The sequence below is a fragment of the Misgurnus anguillicaudatus genome, chromosome 5 (genome assembly GCF_027580225.2).
Source record: "Misgurnus anguillicaudatus chromosome 5, ASM2758022v2, whole genome shotgun sequence".
Classification (NCBI taxonomy): Eukaryota; Metazoa; Chordata; class Actinopteri; order Cypriniformes; family Cobitidae; genus Misgurnus; species Misgurnus anguillicaudatus.
In genome coordinates this window covers 29,013,384-29,029,169 of record NC_073341.2, presented here as the reverse complement: position 1 = coordinate 29,029,169, position 15,786 = coordinate 29,013,384, and the positions used below count along the sequence as shown (strand labels likewise).

Below are 15,786 nucleotides of genomic sequence, written 5' to 3'. Positions count from 1 at the left end.
TACACTTAATTTATCTTAAGAAGTACTAAAGAAGAATTTGTACAAAATTATTAAATATTAAAATTAGTGCACAAAAATAGAGGACTTTAAAGGGACACTCCACTTTTTTTTTAATATGCTAATTTTCCAGCTCCCCTAGAGTTAAACATTAGATTTTTACTGTTTTGGAATCTATTCAGCTGATCTCCGGGTCTGGCGGTACCACTTTTAGGATAGCTTTGCGTAATCCATTGAATCTGATTTGACCATTAGCATCGTGCTAAAAAAGAACCAAAGAGTTTCGATATTTTTCCTATTTAAAACTTGACTTTTCTGTAGTTAAATCGTGAACCAAGACCGATGGAAAACTAAAAGTGAAAGATTTTTTAGGCAGATATCGCTAGAAACTATACTGTCATTCTGGCGTAATAATCAAGGACTTTGCTGCTGTAACATGACTGAAGCAGGCGTAGTGACATTACGCATTGCCCGAAAATCCGTAATATTATTGCGCCTGCTGCAGCCAGGTTATAGCAGCAAAGTCCTTGATTATTACGCCAGTATGAGAGTATAGTCCCTAGCCATATCTGCCTAGAAAATCACAACTTTGAATTTTCCGTCGGTCTTGGTACACGATGTAACTACAGAAGAGTCAAGTTTTAAAATAACTCTTTGGTTGTTTGTTAGCGCGATGCTGGTGGTCTTGTCGGATACAGTGGATTATGCTAAGCTATGCTAAAAGTGTTAACGCCAGACCCCAGAGATCAGCTGAATGGATTCCAAAACAGTAAAAATCAAATATTTAACTCTAGGGGAGGTGGAAAATGAGCATATTTTCAAAAAAAGTGGAGTGTCCCTTTAAGTACACTATGGAAGTGTACTTCTTTTTCACATGGGGTAGCTTAACCGGTTGAACATTGAGTTAGCAAGGCAAAGGTTGTGGGTTTGATTCCCAGGGAACTTAGACCTTGAATGCACTTCTTTGAATAAAACTCTGCAAAATGCAAAGCCTAAAGCTGTCCTAAATATAATTGGGGTAACTAAATCACACTTTTTATAATCACACAATTATAATATACACTAATCAACATTTAAAGTGAATCAAAACCTTTCATAAAAGTTGTCTTAAAATTTTGAACATGCCTGTTCTTGTTTTAAGACAACTTTGATGAACTTTTTTGATCCTCATCAAATGTTCATAAGGACTAGGCTATAGACTAAGGACTAAATATAACTACTAAACATGCTTTACTAAAAACATTACTTGTGTGCATTTTGAGGCAAAACAAAGGACACTGATGTATTTTAAGATATGTCAGTGCAAGTTGTTTTCAGTTTGGAGCTCTAGGCCTTTGCTTTTTGCAATAATTGCTATTATTGGTACACCATACAGTACCAGGATTATCAGTCATTATGACCACCTGCCTAATATTATGTAGGTCCCCCTTTTGCCACGAAAACAGCCCTGACACATCAAGGGATGGACTGCACTATACCTTTCTATCAGAAGAACTAGCATTCACTTTTTTAGCAATTTCAGCTACAATGGCTTGTCTGTTGTATCCAGGGGTGTCAGATGAAAAAACATTACAGCAGGACGGTAAAAATATTGAAAAACGGCACATCAAAAATGGGCATAGTGTAGGCCATCAACAACACAAAAACCTTCAACAATGTCGACTGCACATGTAACAGTCCCTGTAACACCAGCTCAACCGAACAGTGCCAAAGCACCATACTATAAAAATCTGCAGCATGTTAAGTCAATGATTACAATGAAATTCATTACATATGTAAAAGAAAACACACCATAAGCATACAACACAACATATGTGACCCTGGACCACAAAACCAGTCGTACACTGCAAAAAATTATTTTCAGGAAAAAATGTTATTTGTATTTTTGTCTTGTTTTCAGTAAAATATCTAAAAATTCTTAAATTAAGATGCTTTTTCTTGATGAGCAAAATGACCTAAGAAAATAAGTCTAGACTTTTTTAGACCGAAATTACCAAATGTAAGTGATTTTGTGCATAAAACAAGCAAAAAAATCTGCCAGTGGGGTAAGCAAAAAATCTTGAACATTTTTCTTAAACACTAAATTCAAGAAAAATTCAATAAAAAATTGCTTACCCCTTTGGTAGGGGTAAATCACTTTGATATTTGATATTTGATATTTTTGGTCTAAAAACTAGATTTTTGCTCATCAAGAAAAAACATCTTAATTTAAGAATTTATAGATATTTTTACTGAAAACAAGACAAAAATACTAAGATTTTTTTCTTGAAAATTTGACTTTCTTAGTATTTTGTCTTGTTTTCAGTAGAAATAGCTAAAAATTCTTAAATCAATATGTATTTTCTTGATGACCAAAATGACGTAAGAAAATAAGTCTAGTTTTTTAGACAAAAAATATACAATTTAAGTGAATTTGTGCTTAAAACAAGCAAAATATCTGCCAATGGTGTATCAATAAACCTTGTCCGCCTATGATCCTGCCGTTGGTTCACCGCTGTTCCTTCCTTGGTCCACTTTTGATAGGTACTGACCACTGCAGACCAGGAACAGCCCACAAGAGCTGCAGTTTTGGAGTTGTCTAGCCATCACAATTTGGCCTCAGAGGCACTAATATAAACTCTTTAATTAGTTTCTCAAAGGCACATATTGGTACCAAATGTACCAAATATCTGTATCTAATGATAGGACCTTTTTAAAGGGTGCTGCTCCAGTGACAGCTGGGGTACATATTTTGACATTTTTTTTCTAACAGTGCCCCTTTAAGAATATAATTAATTCTGTGTTTTTTCCAGTATTGATCAATTTTATTAAGTAAAGTTCATACTGGTGTGAAGTAACTTTTCAAAAAAATTTCTCCTGGTCTTTGTATCAAATTTTTCCCTCCTGTAGTTTTGAGGAGCAGTCCATTATCAGGATTAAAGTCTGGTTAGCCTTTTATGCAGTCTGTTCAGTTCTCCTTTTTTAAATCTTGCAGTTCGATAGTTTTTGTGCTTGTGAGCTCTTTTGAGAATATCTGTTACTGGAGCTTTAACCGTGCCGCTGACCTCAAGTTCCTGGAGCCTCACTGCGTGGGGTCAGAGGCCAAGCTAGGCACATCGATTTCCCCATATGAAGAAGTCTTTAGCTTCTCCTACGGCCCCCCTCGTGCACTCCTGTCCACACGGAGCTGCCCGGAGAGTCAATTGTGCTGCTCTGGGATCGATCCGGCAAATGTCCGAGGGGCCTCTTAGTTAAGCGGCTCTCTTGGATAACTGACAACTACAAAGCTCTTCACTTGACAGGCGCTTGTCAATACAAATTTCCACTATTGATAAGTAATTAATGAAAGGGAGAGCATTCTGCTCCTCACACCAGCATCTGTTAAACAGGACCTGTAAACAAAACCTGTGAAAAGGCTAAATGAACCCCCTCTGTCCTTTTCTAGTGACCCCCCATAGTTTAAAACCAATCCAAATCATATTAAAAAGCTTTATAGTGGCCGCTTTAGAAAGTCGACAGAAACTAAATAAAAGGTAAGTTTTACTCAAAAAGCGGATTTTGCAAGTTGTTTCCTCAGACTCAAATTTTTTTTTGGTAATGGTCCAAATTTCTCATTTAATTTCCTCTTTCTAGACTCTAAAAATAAAGGTGCTTCATGAACAGTAACACATTTTCATCTATGCTAACAAATTGAATCTCATGCATTACAAAAAACACACAATTTTGCCTAAAACATAGATGATGTTTAGCATTCCTTACACGTCACACTTTGGCTATTCAAGTGTGTGTATATCTTTTTCTTGATTTATAGATTCTGTTTAAATTTGCTGTTTGTTTAGCATGTTAATGAATAAACTGAATAAGTAATACACAGTTTTATGCATTTATTATCAAGCTTTTAAAGTCAGGTCTATACTGGCTTGTGTTTTAATGCCACTAATCTGTGTCTGTGTAAATGGATCCACTTGGACACTTTACCTAAACCTCTTAAACTCTACAAACTGGACCTTCAAAGCTCTAATCTTGCCTACAGCTCCGCACTAAGACAAATTAAGGAGTTGCATCCAATTACAACAGTGTAAATAAACATTTGAATGTTAAGAGGTGATGAGAAAATTCCTGATCCAGCACTTTAAAGCTGGCGTGAGAGGTCGTGGTAAAGCCGAAGAGCAATTTTAGTGGGCTGGAGATGAAAACGCGGCTCTCATTACATATATTGAGGCAGGGGTGATGAGGTAGGGCTGGTGTGTATTTAAAGTTTGGAGAGAGCATAGCATTGGGGCGGTGGTTTCAGGGATGGGGGGTCACACACAACCAGCGCCTTTGTGTGGCTCTAATCCTTCTAGCCAACACAGCTTTGGCCAGGTTTCATCATGAAAGTGCCATGAAATAAATACTTTTTTTTCCCTTAGAAGCAAATCTCCACTAATCCTGCAGGCTGAAGAGACAAAGGCTTCTGGGCTCGGAGTTTAAGGCTTTTAATGGGGTTCAGAGGCTGCTCAGCTATAAGGTTCCTCTAAATGACTTATTTTGAGCGGACACTAATACAGCTTGACAGGCAAGAACATCGCAAAGGGGGAAAAAAGAAGAGCCTTGAGCACAAGGAAAAAGTTGCACACTATTCCAAGATGGATGTTTGGAAGATGTGAAAGTATCAGAATAGTGAAAAGTTTTGGTTTTGATCATGTGTTACCATTGAACATGGGGTCTGCATGGAAAAACAACAATACACACTTAAAAAGAGGTTTCATACCAGCATCCTCCAATATCAGATATTCACATTTAAACATATATACAGCAGTGGCCAGTATGTCCAAATTTGAACAATTTACATCTTTGCTCTTTTTTTAAATACTTTGTTAAAGATGCATTAAAATTGTATATGCATGTTGCATTTGTGTGTTTAGCTCAGCTTTGAGAATTTAAGGAGGGTTGTACTTAAATAACACGTGCAAAGTTTATAAAGACATAGCCCAGGACAATGACTACAAAATATTACCACAAAAGAGGATCAACAAATATTAAAAACAGATAAAATTGTTGTCAATGCAGACTGATCTTACAGCAAGTCGTGTTATAGTCACAAAAAATTGTTTAATTTATTCATGTCCATGGCACGAAATTCAGCTTTTGTCTTGCCTTGAGCACGAATATATTTTCGTGTCAGTCGCACAAATTTCTATAAATAGTTTTTCGTGTTGGTGGCGCGACTTTCTTTTTCATGTCATTTAATGTATTGTTTTCTCTTAGTTTTTTCCTATTTTCTTACCATTGTCGCTTGGGGTTGGAGTTAGAATCACTTTCTGTTACATTTTTAGACATCCTAACCCAAACCCCAACTCTAACCCCAACTCCAGGCGAGAATAGTTTTAAAAGTGGAAGAAAAACATGTAGAAACCAATACATATGATAAAAGTACATTGTAACCCAAACCCCAAATCTAACCCAAAGCGACAATGATTTAAAAATAGGGGGAAAAAATATTTAAAAATAGGGAGAAAACAATACGAAAAAGAAAGTTGTGCCATGGACACAAAAAATATTTTATAAATTTGTGCTGAATGACAAGAAATATAGACATTCGTGTAAAAAATAATTTTGTGCCATGGACACAAATAAATTAATCAAATTTTTCGTGACTACAACACAAATTTCTGTGAGATCATGTTGCTCAATGCATACTTTAATACTTGTGAGCTTTTTGTTTTTCTATGCATTTTTTTGTATGTTCAAATAAAACCCAGATTCCCTAATATGCTGTGGTTTGCTTTTTTGCCAAATTATTTTCTCCATTAAAGGAATATTCCATTTTTTTAAAAGAAAACTCCAGATAATTTACTCACCACCATGTCATCCAAAATGTTGATGTCTTTCTTTGTTCAGTCGAGAAGAAATTATGTTTTTGTGGTGAAAACATTGCAGGATTTTTCTAATTTTAATGGACTTTAATAGAGCCCAACATTTAATACTAAACTCAACACGTAACAGTTTTTTTCAACGGAGCCCCAAAGGACCACAAACGATCCCAAACAAGGCACAAGGGTCCCATCTAGCGAAACGATTGTCATTTTTGACAAGAAAAACAAAAAATATCCACTTTTAAAGCACAACTTCTCGTCCAGATCCGGTCGTGATGCGCCAGCGTGACCCCACGCAATATGTCATGACGTCAAGAGGTCACAGAGGACGAACGCGAAACTCCGCCCCAGTGCATACAAGTGTCTTGAAAGAGGACCGTTCCGACGTTGTTGTATGTCAACTGATACTAATTAATGTCTTTTGTGTCAGTTTATTGTTTACAATGGTCCGCAAATGTGCGTTTTATATATGTAACACGTGACCTCCCTACGTCACTACGCATTTACGTTAGGTCGCGCTGGACCGGATCTAGACGAGAAGTTGTGGTATAAAAGTGGATATTTTATATTTTTCTTGTCAAAAATGACAATCGTTTCGCTAGATAAGACCCTTATGCCTCGTTTGGGATCGTTTATAGTCCTTTGAAACTCCGTTGAAAAAAACTGGTAAGTGTTGAGTTAAGTATTAAATGTTGGGCTCTATTAAAGTCCATTAAAATTAGAAAAATCCTGCAATGTTTTCCTCAAAAAACATAATTTCTTCTCGACTGAACAAAGAAAGACATCAACATTTTGGATGACATGATGATGAGTAAATTATCTGGATTTTTCTTGTAAGAAAATGGAATATTCCTTTAAGTGTTTTGCCCATTTTGAAACACACTCTCAGAAAAAAGGTACAACGTTGTACCATTTATATACAGATATGTACCTTTGAGGTACCTTTTAGGTAAAAAAGTGAAAAGGTACCGCCCCAGTTACAACTTTTGTACCGTCATTTTCCATTTTTCTTTTTATTGTTCATGTTACCAACACATCCCAAATCATTTGGATTTCTTTATTATTTGATATTAAAGAAATTGTGAATTTAAAGAATTAATGAGACAATTCTTAAAATCTTGTGGAGTTAGTTCTCTCTGTGATTCTGATTCATTGTCCAGCAGGCCTAGACCAGTATTGTGTTTTCACACATATACACGCATAATACCATGTACCCATATGCATATAGAATAGACAACAAGCAGATAAACCAACCCTTCCTGCATAAAAGCGAGTTGAGTGTGATGCAAAGTTTTTTGTGTGTCTGCAGAGCTGGCTTTACGGGGACACACATTCACACATCCAGGAGTGCAAAACGCCGCTGATACTCGTGGGAAACATAATCTAGTCCTCCACATGCTTTGCCTTGCTGGCCCTGAGCTGCACAGTGTCGGGATTTTGTGGAATTTACATCTCTGAACCTCCTAAGCCGCTCCCAGCCGCTCCGCTGCAGTTTAACTGAGGATGATCTGATCTGAGGTGACTGAGGTTTCAGATGGAGCTAAACTGCTGGCTGAGCTCAATGTAAAAGTGATTATGGGGTAATGACAGGTAGTGACAAAAAGTGAAATTTTGTTGTGTAGCCTAAATAATATAGACTTTTTCAGGGTGTCAGATGCACACACAGGTGAATATACACACTTACACACATATAGTTTATAGCTTTGTCTTACTAATAACAATCAATTGTTGACTCTCCTCATATTGCTTTGATTATCATCTTTGTCTTAACAACCATACATGAACAATTTTCAAATGCTAATGGCTTTTAATGGATTTTATTTTATTCCAAATAAAAGATTAGCCCTGTGAAATCACCCTAATAGGCCACTTTGAGAGTGCATTCTTAAATTGACATTTTCTGGGCAAAATATGGGTCCAGTTAGCAAAACAAACCTGCCAAGCAAATACCCACCCTTAGAGTTAATACTAACAAAAGCCAGGGAACGGTGGAGAAAGAAGCAAGAGAACAACAGACAATCAAAGGGTGTTATTTTAATCTGCCCAACCCCAGAGATTAGTGAAGCACATTGTTTTAATTGTTTAAAGGGGGGAGCGCAATGGACGCTCATTGACGGGAGATGCTCTGCCTAAATCTCCCAAGTTCAATAGTTTCAAAAACTTGAGCCCCAAGACCCCCCTTTTCTCTCCCTCATCCCAGTTAATCCAAGCTAATACCTTTCTTTCTATTGGCTAATGGTTGAAGGAAGCTGAAGTTAATGCCTCTTAAATAGTGGATACGGAGCTGGAGAGAAACTAAACTGATGCTTGAGTTACGCATGGAGCAAGACGAGACTGGAAATACAAGGACCAAACAAGTTAAATAGCAATATTTGAAGGATTTTTCTATCCGCGTTGGAATTTTTTATCTTATGTGAAGTTACACAAACGATCATTTGATAGTCATTGGAAGTCCCAAGTAAGTGTTCATTTTATTTCTGTTATGTTCCCCGTTCTGAACTAAAACCTTAAAATCTGTACTAAAGATTTTATTTTATATTTTTTTCCACAGCAAGTGAAATGGATTCTGTGTACTTCTGTGGATCAAGAAGCAGCCAAGGCCTCTTTCCATTGTCACAGGTCAACTCTTTATTTTTTGATGTTCACAAGCAGAAGGCACAGCAGTATCAGGATCATTCAGCATGCAGTCCATCATCTATTCAAACTTTTACAGTAGCAGAAAGCCTGGCAGGTAGAGACACGTATATGAATGAATGATAACATTTAATTTTTAAAAATGGGATCAAAATGCAACCATTTACACTTAATTAAGGTTAATATTAAATTAATTACAAATAATAAAACATTGAAATGTATAAAAAGTAGAAAAAGGTACAAAAGCTGTCACTGGTGTGGTACCCTTTCAAAAAGTACAAACGTAAAAAAATTTTGGGTTATTTTCAGCCCAGCGTTGGGTCAAAAAGGGTCGTAATCAGTTTTTGGTTTAAATTTATCTAGAAAATGGGTTAAATTAACCCAGCATATTGAGTTGAAACTATCCAGCATATAATCTGCGTTGACAATACACATTATTAGAGTGCACCTTTGTACCTACACTGTAAAAATACTTTGCTGCCTTAATTTTTTTTGTTAAATCAACTTACAAGTCATGTCAACAGAGATGAGTCACAACTTATAAAATATAGTTGAGAAAAGTCCACTTAATTTTATAAGTTATAACAACTCACCTCTAGTCAAGATAAGTAATAGTAAGTTGAAATGACTTGTAAATCTGAGTTGATTCAACAAAAAATTTTAAGGCAGCAAAGTATTTTTTACAGTGTACATTTTAATATCTCAAATGTACATATTGGTACCAAATGTATAGATTTGTATACCTTATGGCACATATTAGGATCTTTTTAAAGGGTACCTTCCAAGTGACAACGTTTGTACCATTTTTTTCTAAGGGTTTACACTCTAAAAACTGCTGGGTTGTTATGGTTGTGTTAAGTATTGACTAACCCAACCATCAGGTTAAATGAAACTAGAAAGTATTCATATTTAACCCAGCCATGGTTGAAACAACACAGCAGTTTTTAATGATTATAAACACAATAGTTGGGTTTAAATGAATGGGTTGTTTTAACCCAACATGCATTTCAAGGTTAGTTTAAACCAATGACTGTGTTTGTCCATATTTCACTCAACCATGGGTTGAAAAACCTCATCATTTAGAATTTAATTGTAATATATTTTGTTATATTAATCATTTAATTGATTTAATTGTCAATATATTTAATATTTCAATATAAATAATAAAGTTATTATATACATTTAGAGCTCATTCTTGAGGCTCGATATGGGAACCAGCAGAAACAGCGTCGCAGTCGCACAGCCTTCAGTGTGTCACAGTTGCAAGCCCTTGAAAAGGCCTTTCAACAAACACAGTATCCAGATGTGGGCATGAGAGAGAGGCTGGCAGTCTGCATCAACCTCCCAGAGGCTCGTATTCAGGTAAGAGCCACAGCAATAAAAAATGTCTAAATATTAAATTATTATATTTTAACCTTACCTTTGTACTAAATAAAGGTTTGCCTAAAATGTTTTAGATTAACACAACGTATTTCTACAGGTGTGGTTTAAAAACCGCCGTGCCAAGTTTCGAAAAGGTCAACGCTTTAGTCCTCTTCTAAAAGAGGAAAGCCTTGTGCATCGCTGTTCAAGTAAGCAAAGAAAACAAGAGGCGAAGGATCACGAGAAAGACTCAAAATCTCAAAGCCCGATCAGAGACGACAAAGTCAAACCTACAATTTCATCCTCAACGGACACTATTCATGTTCAACCCCAACCCAGTCTAAACTCCTCTTGTGTTTTTCCATTCGTTACTGGACAACACTACCAACAACCAGTGCATAATGCACTTGGCCTTTTGTCTGCTGGCCTTCCTTTTCCTCCTAACTACTTACCCATAATGCAACATCAGCACAGCATGTCTGCCAATCTTGTGTCAATGGGAAAATGTAGCAATCTTGTTCCTCAATCTGTCTGTCATTCTAAATCTATGGTACACCACCACCTAGACATGAAGCAGTAGCACCAACCAAAAGACTCGACTGAGTCGGTTCTTCACGTTGGGATGTAAACAGGGTAACAGGTGTCCCAGTGTTTCTTCCCCACAACTTCCACTCTTAGAATAGAATCATTTTGGGGGAAAAGTTTGGAATTGGATATTTTTCTTTAGCTTTTTCAAATGATTGTGTTGCACACATATTTTGAGCACTTTGTAGATTTTTATAAACATTAATCTCATAGTTTGTTTGAGTATTTAAATATTTGTAAACATAAGAACCACCCAAATAGGTTTTGACTTGAAGCAGTTCAAAATCCTGAAACAGTGGTTACAGTGGAAATGGGTAATTATATGATTTGTTCTTTGTAGAACTTTATTGTGTAACCTTGGGATTGCTCATGAATTTTTAGATATTCATTACTTTTATTGCAAATAATTTTATTACATAATCATGAAGCAATAGCATATAAATAGTGTCTTATGATCATGATCCTTTTTTTATTTTTATGCAAAATCATAAACCATTCACTGGCATTGAAGAATGCTCTAACATGGATTTTAAAGAACTGTAACTCTTTAAAAAACATTGATAATTAAAGCAACTTTATTGTACTGTCCCCCACATGTTAAAAAAGCTATTTTATTTTCGTATTTAGAAGAAATAAAATTTTGCATACATTCTTTCCATTTTAAGTTTCTCTGTAAAATAAATGTAGATGCCTAGAACACTTGATCAATATGTAAACATATAATCTCCTGTCACAGCTCTGACGTGTCATATTATACATTAAATCATCATTATTCTTCGAATAAATTTATATTTCCTATTTTATAACGCAACTGTTGATACAGAAAAAACATCGTATTTTTCTACCGGGTGAGGGTGATAGGGGGCTACGGTTGTGCGCTAAAACAGCTGCATATTCACCAATGACGGTACGCAATTTAGAGAGCGTAGCCACAGCAATGGGAGTGTCGGGTGACGCCGGAGCTTCGCTCACCGAGACGGGTAGCTTAAAGAGACGACAGCGAAGCCGGGTCTGGTCTTCAGAGGAGAATTAAATCACTTAAAAACTCAAATTTAAGGACCATGTCGCGGCATACCACGTAGGAAATTCACACACAGGTAAAATCATATTTGTGTTGCCTAAAGAAAACACCCTTCCACTCATTTTAATCGAAAAACCGAAAGGTTAGCTGCTAAATGGCTAATGCGATGTTCGCTTAGCCGGTGTGTTGCTAAGCTAGTTCATTTGTGGAGGATTATTATCATGTTTGTCTAACAAGACTTAGAGTTGTTTGGTTTGTTGGCGGTATGTGTTGGCCACAAAAGAGAAGTTTAATTGTGTTTAATGTAAAACGAAACTCCATTCGACGTGTATTTATTTGATATTTGACGGTTACGAGAGGCATTCGTTAGTTTTAAGATCGTAAATATTGGCTAATAAATACATTGAAGGCGTTTTATTAAGACAATGAAAGTGGTGGCTTGTTAGTGAAATGTGTATTACAGCTAGGCCATGACAGAAATGATAGATTTGGGAAACATTTGATGGACGGATGAGATACACTTTCAGTGTTAAGATTGAAATGGCTGTATTTATTTTCTATGTAGACCTAGTTTAAATGGAGATTATGCCATTATTCAAAACTATGTAATTAAAATTAAAATATTAAGATCATACAGATGTGTGAAAGTGTAAAGTCTAATGTCTAAGAAATTATGTAAACTGTGTTTAGTTTACTTTTCTTATATAGAGTTGTGTCTTAGTTCTAGCCTGTTATCAGATTAAAAAGATAACAAAAAACAAACAAGCAGTATGTTAAACTCCGTCTTTCAATTTCACTAACAGGCCAAACAAATTAGTATGGGAAATCACACTGTGTTCAAGGAAATAAATGATCAGGCAGCCCTCTTTATCTGTCTTTGTGTCCCAGGCCTGTATTAACAACACGTAAAAGCCCAAAACATCAAATGCACAAAAGTCTATAACACCAGCTTCTCTCTTTTGGTCATCTGAGAAAGTAGAAGTAAATGTCTTTAAACAGTTTTTAACACTTGCATATTTCCTGTTTGAAAGCTAAAGGCACATTTGAGGTGAAGGTTGTATTTGTCTGAATGATGAAGCTTGTAGGCTTCAACTTGGTTTCTTTCCATGGCTGTTTTTAATAGTAAGAGCTAAGATAAAGCGAAAATGGATTGTTAGCTGGTTGTTTATCTTGTTTCTTTGTGGGCAAAGTGGTTTAAATCAACTGTAACTTCATGGAGACTGCAACCACTAATCATGTTTAATTTCAGATTATGTGGTATTGTGAGCATTACTGAGCTTTTAAGTACTAGTTCATCATAATATGGACTTTTTGGGTGAATAATTGAGGAGCTCAGCTCAGATGCAAAAGCTGCTAGACGCCACCTTCGTCAACAATGAATTAATGATATTATCCGAATGCTCTTGGCTTGTATATATGTTCATAAATATATTTTAACTTCGAATCTGATTAATCGCAGCCTGAGGCCAGAACACATTATTTTCTATGAATGTACGCACCTTTGCGGTGCTTGGCGGCGGCTGTCCGCTGTGACTCCGGACACTGCTTAAATCCCTGTCGCGCCACAGAGCACCACTCGAATAATTTAACATTAAAGGAATAGTCAATTTTCTTAAAAGAAAAATCCAGATAATTTACTCACCACCATGTCATCCAAAATGTTGATGTCTTTCTTTGTTCAGTCGAGAAGAAATTATGTTTTTTGAGGAAAACATTGCAGGATTTTTCTAATTTTAATGGACTTTAATGGACACCAACACTTAACACTTAACTCAACGTAGGGAGGTCATGTGTTACATATATAAAACGCACATTTGCGGACCATTGTTAACAATAAACTGACACAAAGAGATTAATTAGTATCATTCAACATACAACAACGTCGGAACGGTCCTCTTTCAACACACTTGTAAACACTGGGGTGGAGTTTCGCATTCGTCCTCTGTGACCTCTTGACGTCATGACGTATTGCGTGAGGTCACACTGACGCTTTCAGGACCGGAGGAACATGAGAAGTTGTAGTTTAAAAGTGCATATTTTTTATTTTTCTTGTCAAAAATGACAATCGTTTCACTAGATAAGACCCTTATGCCTCGTTTGGGATCGTTTAGAGTCCTTTGATACTCCGTTGAAAAAAAAACTGTTACGTGTTGAGTTAAGTGTTAAGTGTTTGTGTCCATTAAAGTCCATTAAAATCAGAAAAATCCTGCAATGTTTTCCTCAAAAAACATAATTTCTTCTGGACTGAACAAAGAAAGACATCAACATTTTGGATGACATGGTGGTGAGTAAATTATTTAGATTTTTCTTTTAAGAAAATGGACTATTCCTTTAAATAACATCATATTTGTCCTAAATCATTAGCAATTAACATTGGCTGCTAATGTATATTTTGCATTTTAAAGTTGACGCTATCTGACTAAACTTGCGCTTTTTATTGTGCACTTCCAGTGTACGATACCTCCGTGTTGTCCTAGACATGATGAGACGTTGCGATTCTCGTCCGGTGTGTAACCCCCTTACTGCAGTTGAAGTTTGTTTTGTTATATCAGGGATGCAAGTTATGAATTATCAGAATGGCGCAAATTTGCATATCGGAGTACACATACAGCACTGATTTGCAATAACTGAAGGATTTTAATTACTTCAAAAAGTTATGCACAATTAGAGTTTTGGGTCGACGGCACAGGTAGCAGAGAGACTGGTAAGGCAGAGAGAGTGATGCTTTCTTTGCCCAGAACCAATCCATGTTGTCATCATTTGTAGTTTTTAATTATATTTTATTTAATTTTTTTAATTGATTTTACAACTTGAAGCTTTACGCTGGATTTCCACTCCGCTGCGTTACGGCTCCGCACTCCGCCGTCCGCCAATACCCACCAGTTCCGTATTTGTTGCAGAGCGGTTGCGTGCTGAAGTGACGAGGACCCATGAGGTCTCGCAAATTCACGTGATGATCGCGCGATATCTAGTTCTGTATTCGCCTATTATGACATTAAATTATGACGTTTTGCTGGACCAGCCCAGATCACAATGCACGAGATCTCGCGAATTTAGGTATGATTACGCGATATAGTCATGGCTCCGCCCTGCGGACCTGTCCGACATCCGGCAAAAATAGAAGCTCTGCGTATTTTATTCCGGAGGCCTGCAGATGGCCGGAGCTGTGATGGATTTTGAACGCAGTCAGTGGAAATACACACATTGACTTGAATGGAAACCGATTGACTCGTTCCGCAGCGGATCCGCAGTTGGTGGAAATCCAGCTTTATTGTATCACATATAAGGGTGGGCCGATCTGATATTCAGTATCGTTGTTAGTCCGATATTGGGGAAAATGGCAAAATCTAGTGCTGCCTCACGATTAGTCGCGACTAGTAGCAAAATCGAATATTGTAGAAGTCCAGGAGTACAATCCAATCTGATACCAAAATGAATCTTAACTGTCATGGCAACTTGCCGTAAAGCGTGACTTGCTGAGCAACATGCCGTAAAACGCAACATATACAACATGCCGTAAAGCACTGCAAGTAGACCCGTAGCTAAAGCATAAGCAATAAATAAGACCATGTCCGCTGTTTTGGAGTTATTTTACAGTCAAGGAAGACAAAAACAAAGCCGAGTGCAATATATGTAACGTAAGCATTTTGAGAGGTTACAGTGGTGGCAGTTTTAAGATCAGGCACCCACTGTAATCTCTTTACCTTTTATGGGACACTTGAACCAAATATTTTAGTTTACATTCAAAGTCTCTTTTCATTCAGGAGTTAAAGAGTTAAACATTAAAACTGCACTGTAGTAGTGCATCTACTGTGATATCAGATGTAATGCTTAAAATCTAATTTGTGAGTGCCTTGCATTTTGTAATGGAGGTACTTTTTTATGTTAATCATACTTAATTTATGGCTTACTTTACACATTTACTTTGCATTTGTATGGCTAATGTGTTATACCAAATGTGTTATTTGCATCTTAATTTATTAAAAGGGTGATGGTATTGGATCAGTATCTACAGATACTTAAGGTTGTGGTATCGACATCGGTATTAAACATGAAAAAGTGGTATCGGCCCAGCCTTATTAGCATACCGCATGTCGCACCATCCAGCAAGTTAACGCATACCAGGTTTTTGTCAATATCGTGCAGCCCTATTTTACAGTGAAGGCTAATGTAAATTTGTTTAGATGTTGATAACCATGTTTTCTGATCTAACCTGTAAGACAAGTATTAAAGTAGAATGATATATGCCCTGTAATCATTATTTATACACCACTTCTGTTCTACTGGAAACCATATGTTGTAATTAATTCGGATCCTTGTCTAATTGTTACCTTGTGGCATAGTTTTACA

General features: G+C 36.5%; 2 protein-coding genes across 3 annotated transcripts in view; both read left to right on the top strand.

Moving 5' to 3' along the window:
* Positions 1-7,573: 7,573 nt before the first annotated feature.
* Positions 7,574-11,078, top strand: dmbx2 (diencephalon/mesencephalon homeobox 2). The gene is made up of 3 exons (XM_073867358.1): positions 7,574-8,565; positions 9,655-9,830; positions 9,949-11,078. The coding sequence occupies exons 1-3, from the start codon at positions 8,394-8,396 to the stop codon at positions 10,408-10,410; spliced, it is 810 nt and encodes a 269-aa protein (XP_073723459.1). The 5' UTR covers positions 7,574-8,393; the 3' UTR covers positions 10,411-11,078.
* Positions 11,079-11,321: 243 nt separating this feature from the next.
* Positions 11,322-15,786, top strand: part of csnk1g2b (casein kinase 1, gamma 2b) — a 42,312-nt gene continuing 37,847 nt past the window's right edge. The window contains exon 1 of one of the 2 annotated variants that reach the window (XM_073867935.1): positions 11,322-11,512. The gene's annotated coding sequence lies outside the window, so the exon portion shown is untranslated. The remainder of the gene's footprint in view (positions 11,513-15,786) is intronic. The other variant, XM_073867936.1, reaches the window with a different exon arrangement.